Source organism: Orycteropus afer, unplaced genomic scaffold, assembly GCF_000298275.1.
Source record: "Orycteropus afer afer isolate SDZICR_OR568_19922 unplaced genomic scaffold, OryAfe1.0 scaffold00084, whole genome shotgun sequence".
In the NCBI taxonomy this organism is placed as follows: domain Eukaryota; kingdom Metazoa; phylum Chordata; class Mammalia; order Tubulidentata; family Orycteropodidae; genus Orycteropus; species Orycteropus afer.
In genome coordinates this window covers 6,359,346-6,379,102 of record NW_006921671.1, presented here as the reverse complement: position 1 = coordinate 6,379,102, position 19,757 = coordinate 6,359,346, and the positions used below count along the sequence as shown (strand labels likewise).

At 35.2% G+C, this 19,757-nt stretch overlaps 1 protein-coding gene across 1 annotated transcript in view; it reads left to right on the top strand.

Moving 5' to 3' along the window:
• Positions 1–19,757, top strand: part of BAZ2B (bromodomain adjacent to zinc finger domain 2B) — a 240,788-nt gene that overhangs the window by 150,414 nt on the left and 70,617 nt on the right. Inside the window, exons 13-19 of the mRNA XM_042781069.1 lie at positions 2,283–2,375; positions 2,478–2,539; positions 5,802–5,867; positions 7,553–7,618; positions 9,148–9,192; positions 9,438–9,464; positions 10,719–10,784. Coding sequence (XP_042637003.1) covers positions 2,283–2,375; positions 2,478–2,539; positions 5,802–5,867; positions 7,553–7,618; positions 9,148–9,192; positions 9,438–9,464; positions 10,719–10,784 — 425 coding nt within the window. The remainder of the gene's footprint in view (positions 1–2,282; positions 2,376–2,477; positions 2,540–5,801; positions 5,868–7,552; positions 7,619–9,147; positions 9,193–9,437; positions 9,465–10,718; positions 10,785–19,757) is intronic.

Genomic DNA, 19,757 nt, shown 5'->3' with positions numbered 1-19,757 from the left:
GGGTTTGAACCACCAGCCTTCTGGTTAGCAGTCAAATGCCTTAGGCACTACGCCACCAGATCTTTATATCATCTCACCCCAGCAATAATAGCAAAGTTCAAAAGGACAGAAAATAACAAATGCTGGTGAGGTTGCAGAGAGATTGAAACTCTCATACACTGCTGGTGGGATTGTAAAATGATACAACCATTGTGGCAAAAGGTATGGCCTTTCCTTAAAAAACTAAACATAGAAATACCATTTGACCCAGCAATTCCATTACTAGGAATATATCCTGAAGAAGTGATTGGCAGGACACGAACAGACATATGCACACCTATGTTCATTGCAGCACAAGTCTCACTATAGTAAAAAGATGGAAACAACCTAAATGCCCATCAATGGATTAATGGATAACCAAAGTATGGTACATTCACACAATGGAATGCTATGCTACATTAAAGAACAATGAAAGATATGCGAATCATTTCACAATGTGAATGAGCCTGGAAGATGTTATACTGAGTGAAATAAGCAGTCATAGAAGGACAAATATTGTATGAGCCCATAACTGTAAAAAGACAAGGAATGGTTTGCTTAAGGAAGGAAACTCACTTTGCAGGTTACTGAGATGGGGAGGGAAGAGAAGGGAATTATTTCAGACTGGTTGGGGGCCACGTGCTGAAGTGGGCAAGGGGAGGGGTGGTATGGAAAGAGTCTGTGACCACCATGATAACATTGGGGAAAGGGGGGACACTGAATTGCAAATTGTGCGCTTAAGATATAGATGACAGGCTAATACCAGTATATCTACAATACTGCATTACCATTAACACTAAACACCAGACTATAGATAAACACATAAACACCTAAGAGGATCAGAGAGAGGTCAGTGAACAGGAGTACACTAGAACAAGGATAGACTCTGCTCACACTAATTTTGCTCAGATACCAGTCATACAAAATGCCCGCAATCCTTACAGAAACAACAGAAGACAGAGTAATCCCTCACAGACAGCCAGACACTGTGGGAGAGAGATCCAGTGGATCTACCAACTCAGTACTGGGGGATACCAGACTCAATTGGCACAACAAAATACATTAAAATCTTGTTCCACAACCTATATTGGTGAGTAGCAACTTAAAAGGGTCTTAAAAGCTTTCAGATGGCCATCTAAGGTGCAGCTAATGGTCTCCTATCATGGGAAGTGAAGAAGAATGCAAAAAAACAAAGACATTTGGAAGCAGTCAGCCCTAGGACATGATGGACATAGAAACCAGAAGAACTAGGTGGTGCCCAGCTACCAATTCCAACAACTTGGGAAAGAATCAAAACTGGAGATCCTGGATAGAGTGGGAGGAAAAAGGAGGAAAAAATCCAAAAAGACAATAATGACCAGAATTACTGGTCAGATGGACTCTGGTGGGACCCCCAATACTATGGCCCCGGGATACACTTACAGCTTGGAACGAAACTCACTCCCAGGGGCTGGCTCCCAGCCCAGTAGTAAACAAGACGTACACACAAACCACTCAACCCAGGGTGACGCACCCACATACTCTATGGAAATTCATCCCCTGGAGCAATCGATCATGGGGCACCAGAGAGCCAGCATTCATGCAGAGGAAATGCAGGACACACAGGAGTGCATAACTCTGAGGGGCATGGCGGGGGTGGTTACTGGGAAGGGAGGGAGGAGAGTGGGTTAGGGTTGGGGATGGTAATTGGGGAGTGAAACCATATGTACACAAAATGTTGAATGTAAAATAAACTCTGCTCTATAAATTTGCACTTAAAGCACAATAAAAAAACATGAAAGTATCATTTGATTTAGGAACATTACTATTGATATAGCTAGTTGAAATAGTATGTTTGGGGGGCTTTGTATTTGTTTAGTTTTGTTTTGGGGCCTTTCTCTTTTATGTATAGTTTCCTGTTTTTAAGATTGAAGCCAAATTGCTGTTCTTACATATTAGTAGCTGCTTTCCTCCTAAGTTGGGATTCCTCAGAGTGTGGGGGAAAAAATGTCCTTAAGTGAGCATCTGCAGTGAAGATTAAGAGAACATGATGTTTGTTTAGTTCTGTATATGGAATCATACTTGATGAAATAATTTTGTAATTTCTAGAAGAAGTGAACATGTCATTTTTTGCCACACTGCTCTTTAACTTAGTAACTATCTAAGCTTAGGCAAGTTTCTTAAATATTGTGCCTTTCATAATTATATTTAATTCACAGAGTTCTTGTTTTTAGATTAGGAGCTTTATAAAGTTAGTAATTTTCTTTGAATTTTTTTTTTTCCAGAAATAGCCAGACAAGCAGCACAAATAAAACTTTTGCGAAAACTTCAAAAGCAGGAACAAGCTCGGGTTGCCAAAGAAGCTAAAAAACAACAAGGTGTGTGACCTAAAAGATTACATAAACTTGAACAGTGACTATTGGAGAATTCATAAGAAGCTTCTCTTCTTCTGATGTCTGTGCTTTGGTTTTTTGTCATAGCAATAATGGCTGCTGAGGAGAAGCGGAAACAGAAAGAACAGATAAAGATTATGAAGCAGCAGGTATGTTTATGCATCAGAACTGATTTTTAAAGCAAGGGCCTTATTTTGGGTATTTGTGTGTATATGTACATTACTTTTATTTTGATGTCTTTAACTATATTTCATGTTAATGTTTTATGCCTTATTTAGAAAGTTGTCATCTTCTATTATTTAATATTTTACCACATTTTTTAATGTCTTCTACTTCTAAGTTTATAAAGAGATGGTTACCAAATAGTAAATTTGTTTCAGCAATAGACTCTGAATATTAGTTTATATCTTGAACAACTTTCAAACTTTTGAAAATTAATATTATCAGTAAGTGAAGAGTATTGCTTACGTGTGCAGATTTTAATAACAAAAATTTTCTGTTCTAAAATATGGAAATATTTCTTCAATTAAATTCAAATTATATAGAATAAGATTTGCCCTCCTTGTTTCTGAATGCTTTTTAAAGTTTTTTTTTTCTTTATCATTTTGTGTCGAATGCTTTTAGAGTGAATTTAAAATTGCTACTGCAAAAATAAAAAAGAAGAGCATTATTTTAGCATATCCAGTGTTCTATACATCTCATATCTGCAATCTCTCCCTTATGTGGTTTTTAAAATTTAATTTATGTAAATGAAATAATTTTTCAATTCTGATAGGTAAAATATTAAAAGACAAGGTATTTACCTGCGTTTAAGAAGAAAATATGTCAACCCATCTCCACATACTTATGTAACTATGGAAGTAGAAAGAAATGGGGAAAATTGTTTTTCTTAAACAACAAATAATTATTTCTGAGTATAAAATGAAAATCAGTTTTTTCTTTTATTGATAGCTACAAAATAAATAGCTTGGGTTGAATGTGATGTGATTAGCACTAAGGTTCCTCATAGTATTGGCTGATGCAGTATGATTAGTAAGAGTTGATTTTAGTTTAGAGTCAGCGTTTTGAGGTCCTTTGTAATAATAGGAGCTCTGGTAGCATAGTGCCTAAGGCACTTGACTGCTAATCAGAAGGCTGGCGGTGCAAACCCACCAGCCACTCCTCGGAAGGAAGGTTGGGCAATCTACTTCCGTAGTGATACCGCCTCGGAAACCCAAGGAGGGGTCTCCATGAGTCAGCTACGACTCGACAGCAGTGGATTGAATTGTCCTAATAATGACCTCTGGTGGCAGTGGTTAAAGTATTTGGCTGCTAACCAAAAGATTGGAAAACCAAAAGGTGGAAAAGGAGGAAGATGAAGCAGTCTTTTTCCGTAAAGATTTACAGCCTTGGAAACCGTATTGCAGAAGTTCTGCTTTGTTCTATAGGGTCCCTATAGAATTGACTTGATGGCAGTGAGTGGTGAAAATTCATCAGATCCCATCAGTACTTTAAATTTAGTTTTGTGATCCTAAAATGTTGAAGTGGTCACCATCTAAGTCCACATAGACTTGGCTGCTCATTAAAACAGCACTGAAAAAATAATGCAAATAAACTGGTCTTAGATATTTATCTAAAGCTAGTCTCAGAATAACATCTGATTCATTTCTTATGTTCAACAAAGTGAATCAAAGTAGAGAATAAATCTACTCACACGGTCTGTTTCATAATGCTGTACTTAATGTCAGTATTAGATACATAATGAAATAGTCGCCTGCTTCTTATCCTCTGGATTGTTTTCCAATACAGTCGGCCAAAAATATCACCAGATACTCCTCAAAGCATTTTTTTCTGGAAACTACAAAAGTATGATTATGCAGTAGAGCAGCCCAGGCACTAGGATCTGACCAGGGCTCTATATGTATGGTTTAACTTTAAGCAAAATATTTACTCTCTAAGAACCTCGGTTTTCTTTTACATAGAAAGAAAATAATTTCAACTTCTATAATTGTTGAGGAGCTCTGGTAGCACAGTGCTTAAGGCACTTGACTGCTAACCAGAAGGCTGGCAGTTCAAGCCCACCAGCCACTCCTTGGAAGGAAGATGGGGCAATCTACTTCCATAGTGATACTGCCTTGGAACTCAAGAGGAGTCGCTATGAGTTGGGTCCGATTCCACGGCACGTAACAACAACAATAATTGTTGTGATGATTGAGATATTTTATGCAGTGTGCCCAATTCAGTGGTTGGGTACTAAATATTAAAAAGTGAATCTATATTTTAATAACTTATAAATAATGTTTGTCCCTGTTACATGCTAATGACAGCACTACCAAATATATATGCATTGATATAAATCCCTTGGACAGTTAAGACAAAGCTCTAGAAAAGTGATCAGTTAAAAACATATGAAAGTATAGTTTTAAAAGGTAGAACCAACATATGGAAATTGTAGCAGATACTCTAATATATGACAGTATAAAATATGTTGGCTGTGGAAATTCTAGGATAAATGCAATGTGCAAATAGGAAAATTTAGGTTTTTTCTTTTGTTTTTTAAACTATGTTTGCATTCTCCTCTCATCAGTGCCAGTTAGGGACTTTTGAACAGATTTATAAACCCAAACATGAAATTGCTGATAATGTGCTTCTTGCCTATGAGATAATATTTTTAAGTCACTCAGTAAAGTTCTTTTCAAGATTTAGATGATCATAAATTCTAAAACCTAACCAATAGCCAGTACATTAAATTATGCCATGTGAGTAATTCCCTCAGATGCTCGGTTGTAATTAATTTACTTTTGGGTATTCTTAAGGACTGTTTCTGAAGTTCTCTTATTGTGCATATTAAAAGCAATGTAATATTTTTGTGTTATTCAGCAAGTGAAATAAATTGTGGTATAGAAATTATTTTTAATAATAATCTGTTACAATTGTGTGGCACTTTATATTTTAAATTTTTTTACATTTAATTCTGACAAAATGGAAAGGGCAAGCAGCTCTCTCTATTCTATTAGAAGAGCAGTTATTCTTTGCTCAACATTGTGCAGTAAATGACCCTAGCTAACCCACTACTAGACTTAGGTTTTCTGACTCCTCCTACAGTGTTTTTTCTGCTATGCTATTTTGCACTTATTTCAAATTATGTACTTTTTGTAATTACAAATATTTATGAAGATCCTTAGTTATATGAGTTACATCAGCTCGGCTTACCTCATTTCTATATATTTATTTAGCATTGTACTTTACAAATTATTTTGATTTTATACAACCTTTAATTTGACATGAAATATATATATGAAGTTTAAATAACTAATTAGAGTTGTGCAGCCTTTACTAGTTTTATACTTATATTCTTAATAATTCCATTTAAACGCTATTCACCTAGATGCTTAGTTTATTCATCTTACCTAATCATAATTTTTCCTACAGGAAAAAATTAAGAGGATACAACAAATCAGAATGGAAAAAGAACTTCGAGCCCAGCAAATCCTAGAGGTAGATCTTCTTAAATTTAATGTAATTAAAGTAGTATACTCACATTTTTTTAATAAAAGTAAACATAAAATTTTGCTATATGTTATCTCACTCATCCAAAATAATTTGTCCATAAAAATTCTCTTTAAACATAGTGTATCACGTAAGACCTTACCAGCCTAAACCAGCAAGCTCATCTAAATCTATCAGTGAAATCCCAGGAAATAAGACAAAAAAGAAAAATGGAAATTTCTAAGCAACCAGTATAGTTTACATAAAGTTCATATAATAAAACTCATTACTTTGAGAAAAATCATTAGGGCTTATAGCCAAATATTTGTTTTTAATTTAGAAACAAATGTTTATGAGAGTATATATTTTAAAAATATAAAAATAAAAGTATATTTTAAAATTTAGAAACAATTTAACCAGCTTGGAGATCCAGTTTCTAATGTACCCCTCACCCCCAAGCTGATTAGAATTGGCAACAGCAAAAGTAATAGCCAAAAGACAAAACAGCCAGGGAAATATGGAAAAAAACTTAAAACTACCATATACAGGAACTCGAAAACCCAGACAAAGCCTGCACTTTTTTAGTTTAATAGCAAGCAATTGTTAACACCTTAATAGACCAAAGGCATCAATCAGTGTAATTGTGCAGTATAGTAACCGATGGCCAGAATAATTGACTGGACTCGTTAAGAAACAGCCAGATTATTCTTAGTGTACTATATCTATGCAGGCATATGTCTTAAAATTATTTCTATCCAAAATAGTGAAAATAAACTTCTAATATTTAAAATTACTATAACCTTTTAGCTATTCAGGAAACTCTACTACTTTATAGAACATTTTATTTCCTGAGGGCTCTAGATAGCTGAAGTTTACTATGTAATAATTTTTACCTTTTAGAAATATATACATTTTTTAACCTATTTCACATTAACTTTAAAACCATCCAAATTGAAACTATTTCCATCATAAAGTAAATTGACAATAACCAATATGAAGCTGCTAGATACTTAATGACTTTAACATTATGAAAGTCAAATTTGATAGCATGATCTTGATGGTCAAAATGTGCTATGTGAAATATGACAAGTTTCCATTAAAAAAAACTTGCATTTACCTGTAATTTACAGATAGGGAAAATCAGATTTAATGTTTAATTTAAATCATTTGAGTAATGGATTTCTCAAATTTCAAGTATTACAAAAAAATTTTCAAATAAAGTAGACAGGTGCATTTTTTAGTATATTATGATTCATTTGTGAATTAATTTTTATTTTTGTCAGTTAAAATCTGTCTTTTCTAAATTTTTATAGCAATCTTGTTTTACTTTTAAAAATTAAAAGCAATAAATGACAAAATTGTTTCCTGTGATTAAGTTTTATGGTAAAATAATATAAATACTCAGTCATTTCAGACTTTTTAAAGAATTTGAAGAAGGTAAAACAAAGTTGTCATATATTCTTGTGAATTTAAGAATTTTTTATGTGTCCTGATGCTGATCTGTAAATTAGAAATGAAATTAGTATGTTAAATATAACATTAACTGGGTGAAAATATGTAATTGTATAATGCATATGTTATGTTACGTATTGTTTTGTACTTTGTGAGGTATGTAGCTTCATTTCATGTTTGAGATTATTTTCAAGTTGTAGTAATGCTATTGCATGATTTTGAGACCTGTTTTGCATGCACAGGCTAAAAAGAAAAAGAAAGAAGAAGCAGCAAATGCCAAATTGTTGGAGGCCGAGAAACGAATAAAGGTTAGTTTAGATGAGAATCAGAGTTTTTCTTTTCAAAAATAAAAGCAATATGGTTGTTATACCAGTATGAATTATGTGAAAGAAATGGTTTTCCTCAAATGACTACGTAAAAATATGTTTAGCAGAAATATGACATGTGTATAATGTATGCTTTTATTTGTGTGTATATTATATATATTTCTTAATTTCATTATATAGGTTTTGTGTGATGTTTCGTTTTAGCTCTTGAATAACAAACATCTTGAATAACAAACAATTGCATTGATACCTGTGTACCATTTTCCTTGACAAAATGATTGCTCTAAAACTATTTGGTGTGTTGTTTATGTTTATGTTTCAGACTGTGTCCAAATCATGACTCCCCACCTTACATTGTAACTTTCTCTTGAAATGTCTGCAGAAGCAAGAACCTAACTTTCTCAGCTGTTATTTATTGATAACAAAATTAGCTATTATTAGTTATTACAGTGTTTGAGGGTGTTTTGTTTTTGTTTTCCTGGCATGAAGAATAAGGAGCTCTGGTGGCGCAGTGCCTAAGGCATTTGACTGCTCACCAGGAGGTTAGTGGTTCAAACCCACCAGCCATTCCACAGAAAGAAGATGGGGCAATCTACTGACGTAAAGATTACCCCCTTGGAAACCCAAATAGGGGTCATTATAAGTCAGAATCAACTCAATGGCAGTGGGGTTGGGTTTGGGCGTGAAAAATAAAAGAATTGTTCCCTACCCTGTCTGCCCCACATCTTACCTTCCACTCCTGATAGTTAAGTATTGATACTTGAGTTATACTTTTGGTGCTGGAAACAGCTACCACCATGACAACCATCTAAAGCCAGGGAACTGTTACTTTTTCTACATAACTCTATTACTTTCTTCTTTAGATTTCTGCCCTCATTTGTGGTTGTCCTTTTTATTAATTTCATCCAGATTTTACCCTTAAAAAAATTTTGAAATTGGTGACTTGCACAGAATTGTTTATGTTAAGCCCCACCCGCTTTGAAATAGTGCCCTGGATCATAGATAGGCATGAAAATCTCAAACTGATCACAGTGACTCTTGTTACTCTCATTCGTATACAATGTCCAGAAATGAAATAAAGGTTATCAATTACAGAATATATTTAGGATTATATCTTTAAAACAGAGAGCATTCTTAATTAGTTAGATTTGAGGCTTTTGCCATATTTATCAAAATATTTTTTTAAAAAATGCATGTGCCTGTTGTATCTGATAATGTTCTGACAATCCAACTAGTCACTTCATTGAATGTGCCTTTGAAATGTACTATTAGGCCATTGGATTTAAAGGTGCAATGGCTACTGAAGATCTTTGATATAAATTAACAATTATATATTAGGTTGAACTCTATGAAATTATCATTTAATAAGTATAAAATGATCCAATATTGGCAATTTCATATGATTCAGATTAATATAAAACTAGACAGTTTCAGAAAAGGAACTTTTAATACTTTTAGCATGTTCTAAGTCTTCCTCAAAACTCATAGATTAAAACTTTGTTATTTTTAAGGAGAAAGAGATGAGAAGACAGCAAGCTGTCCTTCTGAAGCATCAGGTCTGTATACATAGAGGTTTACAACTGTTGAACTGTACATTTTATAATTTTGCTTAATGCTATTTGGGGAAAAATCTTCAAATTATTTTCTTTAAAATTTTCTGATATAATTTCTGCTTAAATTTTTCCCTTCACCTTACAGTTTATTGCCTTGCTTTGGTATTGGTGTCTTTTGGGGGGTTATAAATTGGTTTTATGACTCTGTGATTTCTGTTTCATAATGTTGTGCCAACTCTTTCTACCAGGAGTTGGAGAGGCATAGACTAGATATGGTATGGGTATGTTTATTTTTGTACATCTAACACCGCATTGTGATTTGGTTGTGATATGGTTGTCATAGCAATGCATAAAGTGTAGCACTGGCTGCTGTCATATTACATACTGCTGCATGGCTTTACAGCACAGTGCATTGCATACATCTGCTTGTCTGTCTATAAAGAAAGTCTGATATATATCTAAGATTTTTAACTGAATTATGCAAGCCTTAAGGCTACTGTCTAAAACTTTACATTACTGATGTCACAATGAAAGTTGTATCAGTGTACAATTAGATGCAATTATGACCCATATTCTCCCATCATTCTAGATGCAAAACTGCCATTGAATACAATGGGAATTTTGAGTTTGGTTGATGAGAGAATTTGAAATATATTCTGGTTTTATAGACAAATTTCATTTAAAAAATTAGAAATATCCCTTTGGCAAAACCAAATATATTAAACTGATAATCAATTACATAATATAAATATGTGATATTTTATCTTAAAATAAAATGAGACCTTCAAATTAAGCTAGTGCTTACATTACTTTCATACTGTGCCTTTTAGGTTCCACTTAATAATTAGCCCATGGTGCAGCTTTTGTGGTTTTAAAGAGTGCATCAAGTGGCAGACATCAGTAAATAGGAATATCCCATTTGACTCATGTTTGTATATGAACCAAAATTAGTTTAACTGAATTGGTATATAAGCTTTTAAAATAAATAAAATAAACTTTCTAATTTGTTGGTGACTTATTGGATTTACAAAACAATTTGGGTACTAAAATAAAACTAGCCAATTCTAAAACTATAAGGTGAAAGTAATTATAAATCCATTTTTTCTGATCTAAAAATTTAAGAATATAACCTTTAGTTTAATTGGCTATAGTAAGTATTTGTGGTTTTCTGTTAATAGCAGATGTAAGGTAACTGACCTGTTCCAGCCAACCATTATGCTTTTTGTTCTGCCAGCTTTTGAAGGAGCATCACAACTGACCATAGTAAATCTTGTATGCTTCTGTTTACACTGTCTCCATGTTCATTGCTTTACCTTTTTGCTTTTGATTGTTCTTGTATTTGCTTTCTAAACCTGAACTAAAACATGCACAGATTGGCCATTCTTGTCTTATATTTAGTATTTACTGTGACTTGTCTATAAATGCTAAACATGCTATACCAAGTTTTGTTTTTGTTTTTGTTTTTCCATTTAAAAATCAAATTGTTAACTGTGGTTGAGTTATTTTCCTAATTTTATCTGGCCTAATAGGAACGAGAGAGAAGGCGACAACATATGATGCTTATGAAAGCTATGGAAGCTCGTAAAAAAGCAGAAGTAAGTGTATGTTTCTAGGGAAAAAAACAATTACTTTGTCATAAATTAATTTTTTCCTGAAGCATTGGCTCTTTTCTAAATACAAATTTTTCAGAGTATGGGTTTGCCATGATTACTGGCTTTCATAAGCAAACCAAAGGTTAGAGATAGTAACTGAGTGTTAAAACATAAAAGAATGTAGGAAATGTTCCAGGTGTGTGTTAGTTTTCCCGGCTGAAGTTTTAATGATCTTTTTTTTTCGTGTAGTGAATGGCATTGGTTTAGATAAAAGTAGTTATTTACTAATAATACAGCATGACTAGATAAGTCCCATGTCTTCTGATTCAAACACTAATCATTCCAACCATCAACTTTAGAGTGGGTTGCCTTCAAAATTATTCTTTAGCATTCTATGTGTAAAATTAACCCTAAGTACTCTGCTTAAAATAGACTTTTAACAGGTAATTCAGAGTAAGATAATTACTGAAATATGCCAAAATGAGCTTGTTTGCTATATAATAAAAATCCATTAAAGATTAAACAGTACTATAAGGACTGCATTCTGCATTTAAAACAGTTGAAAAGAGCTCCAGTCACTAAGTATAAGCAGGGCTTTGGAGGATGGAAGACTCAAACTTCTATGCTGACTGTAACACCAACTCACTTTACCTTTTCAGCCATTTATTCTTTAAAGTTTAGGTTATGATATCTACCTCCTAAAGTTATATGATTTTCAAGTGACATGATCATCTAATGAAATAAATGAGAATTAATGAAAATACACTGGTCTAGAAGTTGAGACTTATATTTCAGAATTTGGTCTCAGTACTTTTAGGCTCTGACTTAAACTTTCAGTATATAAAAGTCCCTGGGTGGCAGCGTCTGTGGTCTGTGCTCAGCTATAACCCAAAGTTTGCCAATATGAACCCACCCAGCATCAGTACCATGAAAGTCTTGGTGATCAACTTCTATGGAGATCATAACTAACCCCATTCTGTAGCCTATAGAGTCTCTCCAAATGAACACATAAACAAAAATAGTGCCTAAACTTTGGGTATAGATTTATTATATATATCCTTTAGGAACATGGGCATTATAGACAGATTACCTGGGCTTGATATCTAGTTTCATTATTTTCCAGCTACATGACCTTGGGCAAGTGATTTAATCTCTCTGTGACTCAGTTTTTCATCTGTAGAATGGGGGTAAGACTAGTTTCTATCTCATAAGATTGTGGTGATGATGGGGGGGGTGAATGTGTGTGTATACATGCACAAAGTTCTTAGGACAGTGCTAGCTATGTGCCTGTGCAATGTGCTTAAATCATACCTATTTGCTGTAGACAGTTGACCTAACAAAATTCATAGCCAGGGCTGGGCACTACTAACCTAAATTACCTCTAAGTTCTCTTCCAGCAGTCATGTTTTTCCTGCTTTTTTTCCTCTAACTTGGTGATTATCCAGGCCCATTGCCACTTTATTCTCCAAACATGGAATTCTATATGTGGAATTATAGTAGCGGGTAGAGTTGTGAGGGAAATTAATTAAAACTCCTGAAAGCTCAGCTTAAATAGCTTTCAGTTTGGAGAGATAGAAGCCAAGCAAGCAATTAGTAACTCGGAAAAGACCTGGAGAACTCCTCAAAGGATAAGTTTTTCCTTACTAAGTGTATTTCTTACTAGAAGAAAGAAAAATAACCAGAGCATATCATTTTAGTATTTCCTGGTTAGGAAGAAAACTAAAGAAGGAAGGTAGAGTAATCAAAAACCCACACCATTATCTTCAGACATAATAGGATTTAGTGGAAGGGACAACCCAGTAATATACTATGAATAGATGATGTGAGGGAGTGAATGCCCAGGTGAAAGAGGTTCAAAAAGCTCCAAAGATCTTACCTGAGCTCTGGTAGCATAGTGCCTAAGGCACTTTACTGCTAACCGGAAGACTGGCGGTTCAAACCCACCAGCCACTCCTCAGAAGGAAGGCTGGGCAATCTACTTCCATAGTGATACTACCTCAGAAACCCAAGGAGAGGTTTCTATGAGTCGGGTCCAACTCGAAAGCAAATAACAACATTAGTTTTTCTTAGAGCTATGATAGTGCAGTGGTTAAAGCATTTGGCTGTTAATCAAAAGGTCAGCCGTTTGAACCCACTGCTCACTCTGCAAGAGACAGACCAGGCAGTCTGCTTCTGTAAAGATTTATTACATTGGGATTCCTATGGGACAGTTCTACGGTTGTTATGAGTCAAAATTGTCTCAATGACAGTTGGGGTTTTTTTTCTTTGTTTATTTTGGTTTTTTTACATACAGGTACAGAGGGATAGAACGTACAGGTACACAGAAAGTATCTGCTTTCTTCCAAAAAGGAAATTACAATTACATAATAATGTTTGCTTGCTTGCTCGTTTTTGTGATAATAACCCTAAGCCTTTTGTTTATTTTTAACTGCATTTCCTAGAGCTGAGAATTTGGATAAATGAGGTGGTACTGTATTTTTCAACTTCACCCTTACCTATATACAGTGTTATTCATTTTTACCAGCAGGTCACAGAAACAGTGTCTATTCAATCTATGTGATAGATAAAGAATTTTAAAACTAACAATCGTTTGATACAAAATAATAAGCAAAAACTCCACAAAATCATAAGCATAGAATTCAGCACTGTCAGGAGAGCTCCATGAGGGTAAAGAGCTTCTCTTTCTCTTATTACATAAACTCTATGCATATGCAGGAGCTCTGGTGGTGCAGTGATTAAGCGAAAGGTTGGCTATGCAGGAGAAAGATGTGACAATCTGCTGCTATAAAGATTATATTGACTGCCTTTGAGTTGATTCCGATTCATAGTGACCCCCAGAGTTTCCAAAGTGATAAATCTTCGCAGAAGTAGATTGCTTCATCTTCCTTCCACGGAGCATCTGGTGAGTTTGAACCACCAACCTTCTGGTCAGCAGTCAAATGCTTTAGGCACTGTACCACCAGAGCTCCTTTCCATGAAGATTGTTGTTGTTTTTGTTATGTGCCGTCGAGTCGGCCCCGACTCATAGCGACCCCTCCTTGGGTTTCCGAGGCAGTATCACTACAGAAGTAGGATTGCCCAACCTTCCTTCCGAGGAGTGTCTGGTGGGTTTGAACCGCCAGCCTTCTGGTTAGCAGTCAAGTGCCTTAGGCACTATACTACCAGAGCTCCTTTCCATAAAGATTACAGCCTTGGAAATCCTACGGAACCATCCTACTCTATGAGTTGGAATCAACTCCACAGCAACAGATTTGGGTTTTGGTTTTTATTTATAATACCCAGGGACATACCATCATCACTGGTCTTAATGGTAGGTGAACTTGAAAAAAAAAGTCACATCCATGGCCTGATCCACTGATCTGACCTGGTGACCAAAGTTCCATCATTTAATGGAATACTATTAAACCAATAATGGCATTGGTTTTTCATATTTGCCTCCATGGCCTGAGAGGAAAATAAAGCTGCTGAAGCGAGGTGGATGGAAGTTGGGTTGAGTGGGGGTGGCAGCTGCAGGTTAAATGGGACTAATTAAAATTAATTCTTCCAAGAATCCAATAAACCAGTGGCCCTCAATCAGGGTTTTTTTTAGCCTCCTACGGATATTTGGCAATGTCTGAAGACATTTATTGCTGCTGTAACTGGGAGAATGCTACTATCATCTAGTGAATAGAAGCCAAGGGTGCCACTAAACAATTCATAAGAGAGCCCCCACAACAAAGAATTACTTGCTCCTAAATAGCAGTAATGCTGAGGTAGAAAAACCTTGTTCTACACCTTACAAAACTTCTTAGACATATGCATCAGGAGAATATTTGCTCATGGCAGCAGCGTTCATAATAGCCAAGAATAATAACAACTCAATTTTCCATTAACAATAGAATGAATAAATTGTTTATAGTCATTCTTATAATAGCATACACTATCGAATGAAAAAATGTGCTGTGATGGCACAGTGCCTAAGACATTTGACTGTTACCCAGAAGGTTAGCGGTTCAAACCCACCAGTCACTCCATGAAAGGAAGATAGGGCAACATACTTCTGTAAAGATTTACTGACTTAGAAATCCAATGGGGATCACCATGAGTCTGACTGGTTTGGTTATAGAATGAAAAAGAATAAACAATAGCATAGAGCAGCATGCAAAAATCACATACATAAATGTTGAGCTAAATAATTCAAATACAAAGGAATGCAATGTGATTACATTTTTATAAATTTCCAAAACAAGCAAAATTAAAGTTATTTTTTAGAGATGCATATGTGGATAGTAAATTATAAAAATGTCATTTTCCTGTGGGGGAACAGTACTGTTCACAGACTGGGTAATTTTATCAGCCATTCCAATTTTAAATTATGCTCCTCTGTTGAATGATACCAATAGATATTTGATCAACTAAGTACTTTTTAAAATTTCTTAAATTATTGCTATGCCCAGCATTATGTTAAATACTCTGAGAAAAGCAAAAGAATATTCAACATGTTGACAATCACATGGAGAAGGAAAACTTTACAGTGTGAAGAGTTAAGCAATAACTGGACATGTTTACAGAAGCTAAGTTTACCCAGTCTTTTATATGAACTTGTACCTCAGTGAATATGAACAAAATATTCATATTTTTATTTGTCCATTTCCTCATTATTATTTAACATGCACAAGTATACCTAGTGCAAGGTCAATAATCTACATATCTTGGCTTTTTAGTCCCTCTCCTGTTACCTCCTAACAATAGACCCAAATCTATAATTATTTTGTTTTTAACTAGTGAGATATCTAACTTTATTATAAGTCCTCATAAAACTCTTCCAGTTCCAAATTTTTAGTTGCTTATCTGCAGCCCTTCATTAGGAGCCATGGGTATAGCACTCAGCTGCTAATCAAAAGGTTGGTGGTTTGAACTCACCATCTGCTCTGTGGGAGAAAGATGTTATCAGTCTGCTTTTGTAAAGATGTACAGCCTTAGAAGCTCAATGGGGCAGTTCTACTGTGTCCTACAGGCTTACTGTAAGTTGGAATTAACTCAGTGGTAATGGAGTTTTAGATTGCCCTTCATTATAAATTTTAATACCTTTAGACTTTTAATTATTAGATTGAGAAGAAGAAAAAATAGAGAGCATAATCAAAAATGCATGTGTTGTGACTAGTGTTTAAAGAATAATGGTGTTTTAAAAAATGCTGCTTTCACCTTGTTAATAAGATGTCCTGTGACATCTCAAATAAAGGAGATAACACAGCCACCAATATTCTGATTCCCTCTGTAAATTGCCACTGATTTTTTTTTATTGACTTAGTACTATTAATTTTTTTTTCATTAAAAAGAGAACACAAATTTCTATTGGTTCTATAATTTAAAAAATCTTATTTCTGTAGTTTTTCTTTATGAAAATGTGTAATTAGAAAATTCAGACATATGTAACTTACCTTAATTATTATTATAATATTAAAGAGACTTAATATATCATAATTATAAATATTTTTATAACAGTGTAAGAAGAATACTTCAGCCTCATGAATAAAAATGACTATTATATCCTAGTATGTTGTTGTTGTTATGTGCCGTTGAGTCGGCCCAACTCATAGCAACCCCTCCTTGGGTTTCTGAGGCAGTATCACTACAGAAGTAGATTGCCCAGCCTTCCTTCCATGGAATGGCTGGTGGGTTTGAACCATCAGCCTTCTGATTAGCAGTCAAGTGCCTTAGGCACTACGCTACCAGAACTCCTATTTCCTAGTATAATTCAAGTAATATAAAATACCTCTGCTTTCATTATTAATGATCACTGGAAGCTTAAGGCTGACTTGAGCAACATGAGAAGTAACATTAACTCAAAATCTACTGTTTCAACCATAAAAACTTCAAACTATACCAGTCACAAATTTATAATCATTTTACTCATATCAACTAAATAATAACCATAGTAATTGTAGTAGAGTCGTTTCTATGTCTCCCCAAGGATCAGTAAACTACAAAAGGTTTTTAACATGCGTCTATCCAAGATGACTGTGTCAGCACCTTAGGAGGCAAAGCAATATAATGGAAGACAGTAGTTCAGGTTTCAGAAGTCATCTCATAATTCAAAAGTAGGAAAATTCACAGTCCGCAGTGATTCAAGTGGAAGTTCTGGGAGCGTAGGGTCTAAGGCATTTCACTGCTAACCAGAAGGCTGGCAGTTCAAACCCACCAACCATTCCTCGGAAGGAAGATCAGGCAGTCTGCTTCCATAGATATACTACCTCAGAAATCCAAGGAGGGATTGCTATGAGTTGGATCTGACTCGATGGCAGCGAGTAATGATTCAAGTGATGAGAGTTTTTCAAAATCCTGTATTTATATTGGGAGCTCTGGTGGCCTAGTGCCTAAGGCATTTGACTGCTAACCAGAAGGCTGCGGTTCAAACCCACCAGCCACTTTTGGGAAGGAAGACTGGGCAATCTACTTCCATTGAGATTCCGCCTCAGAAACCCAAGGAGGGGTCACTGTGAGTAGGAATGGGCTTGACGGCAGTGAGGTTTTTTTGAGATATTTATATCGTTCATTATTTAGTGAAAAATAAAAAGTGGAATTGTACTTTTGCATTTTCACAATAGATGTAATTTTAAGTAAGCCCATGGTTCACTTACAAACACAATATACAAATGTATTCAATTTTAAAATTAAATTGTCTTTCAAAAATATGAAATGATTTTATATTAGCTACTCAATAGAATGTTACGTAACAGTAGATTTGGGAAAGCATTGTTATCATTTTAGTGTAGATACACTAAATCTCTGAGTTACCTGACGCCAGAAGTAACACTTTGATTTGAATTTAGAAGATATTTTTATTTGTTGTTGTTATTGTTATGTGCCGTTGAGTCGGACCTGACTCATAGCGACCCCTCCTTGGGGTTCCGAGGCAGTATCACTACGAAAGTAGATTGCCCCATCTTCCTTCCGAGGAGTGATATTTTTATAGCTATAGGTATTCTATAAATATTTAAAGATATTTAATTTAAAGAAAATACAGAATTTTCCAGACTTCCGGTAAGATGGAGGAATAGGCAGACAAGCAGCTTAGATCCTCTTCAACAAAGAAAAAACAGTTGACAAGAGATACAGAAAGAGGATAATTCTAGAGCCCTGTGTTTGAAAGGAACTATATAGAAGTGGATTAGGCACCAACTAGTGGAAAAACCAGAATGAAAACAGTGAGTACAGAGACGGTCGGAGCTGCGGACTGTCAGCTACTCTGATGGAACCCACAGCCTGAATATTTCCAAGTGGTGTTAGGACCTGAGAATTGACCTGAAGATCAGCCCTAGTCACCAAGGGCTGCAGGGATGACTGCGCTGGTGGCCTTTGATTAGGAAGGGAAACAGCAAGGAGGGAGGCAACCTGAGGTGTTGACTTTCCACTGTCCAGAGGGCGTAGCCATTTTAATTGTTTACATGTAGTAGCCATTTTGGATATTTAAAGTGACTGAGGGCACAGCCATTTTGAATGTTTATAAACAGTGGCCATTTTGTATATTCAAAGTGACCAAGGGCACAGCCATTTTGAATGTTTACAAGTGGTGGCCATTTTGGATATTTAAAGTGACCGAGGTTGCAGCCATATTGAATCTTTACAAGTGGCAACCATTTTGGATTTTAAAGTGATAGCATTCTCATTAAGATTCCAAAGACCTAAGAATAGGCACTGTTTGCCAAGGTCGGCAGGGATATACAAGAAGCTGACAACAGAAAAGGAGACAGGTGGTGAGTGTATAAGTGCTATCGACTACCGAATAAAGGAGAACAGTGCCCTTCTTGAGTAGATAACATACAAACAAAACAAGAAAACAAAAATCATGGGCAAGTCACTCCAACATACAACCACCACCAATTGAATATAAACACAAAACTTCACAATGCCTCAGAGACAACAGAGCATCACAGTCTACACAAAGAAGCAAGATAAAGGAGGAGAAACAAGGGACCAGGATACAGACCCAAAACACATCCCTGAGGAAGATGCAGCTTTGAAACTCCCTGATAAGGAATTCAAAAGAATTGTATTTAGGTATCTTCAATGTATTGAGAGACAGATCAGAGAAAACCCTAGGACAATTTTGAAAGACAATACAAGAACAAAATGACAAAATAAATGAAAAATTAGAAATGATACAGAATCTACAAACTGAACTCCAGAAGATTAATACTAAATTTTCAGAAATAGATAAAACATTGAATGGGCCAAAGAGTAGAATTGAATCAATGGAAAACAGAATTAGTGAGATTGAAGGCAAATCCCTGAATACTTCTTTGGAAAGGATCAGTCAGAAAAAAGATCAAAACAAAATGAAGAAAGGCTAAGGTTCATGTGGGATACCATCAAAAGGAATAACCTACGTGTCATTGGAATTCCAGAACAGGAAGAGAAAAAGAAAACCACTGAGAAAATTGTCCAAGATTGTTGGAAGAGTACTAACCTGATATAATGAAAGATGACAATATTATCAATTCAGGAAGTCCAATGAACCTCAAACAGGGTAGACCCCAAAAGAAAATTACCCAGACATATCATCATCAAACTCACCAAAACCCAAGACAAAGAAAGAATCCTGAAAGCAACATGAGAAAAACAAAAAGTTACCTACAAGAGCAACCAATAAGACTAAGCTCGAATTTCTTGACAGAAACCATGCAAGTAAGAAGACAATGGCATGGTGTGTATAAAACACTGAAAGAGAAAATTTTCCAACCAAGAATTATGTACCCAGCAAAATTGTTGGTAAAATTAGGACATTTCCAGATAAACAGAAATTAAGGGAATTTGTTCAAACCAGACCAACCCTACAAGAAATGCTAAAGGGAGCCCTTTGGACAGAGAAGCAACAACAGCCAACAACAACTGACCATTAACACACATGATGATATAACCCAGAAACCAACCCAGCTATGGAAGTATCCAAAGTAAATAAGCCTACAAGATTGTAAACAGGGAACCAGAGACATC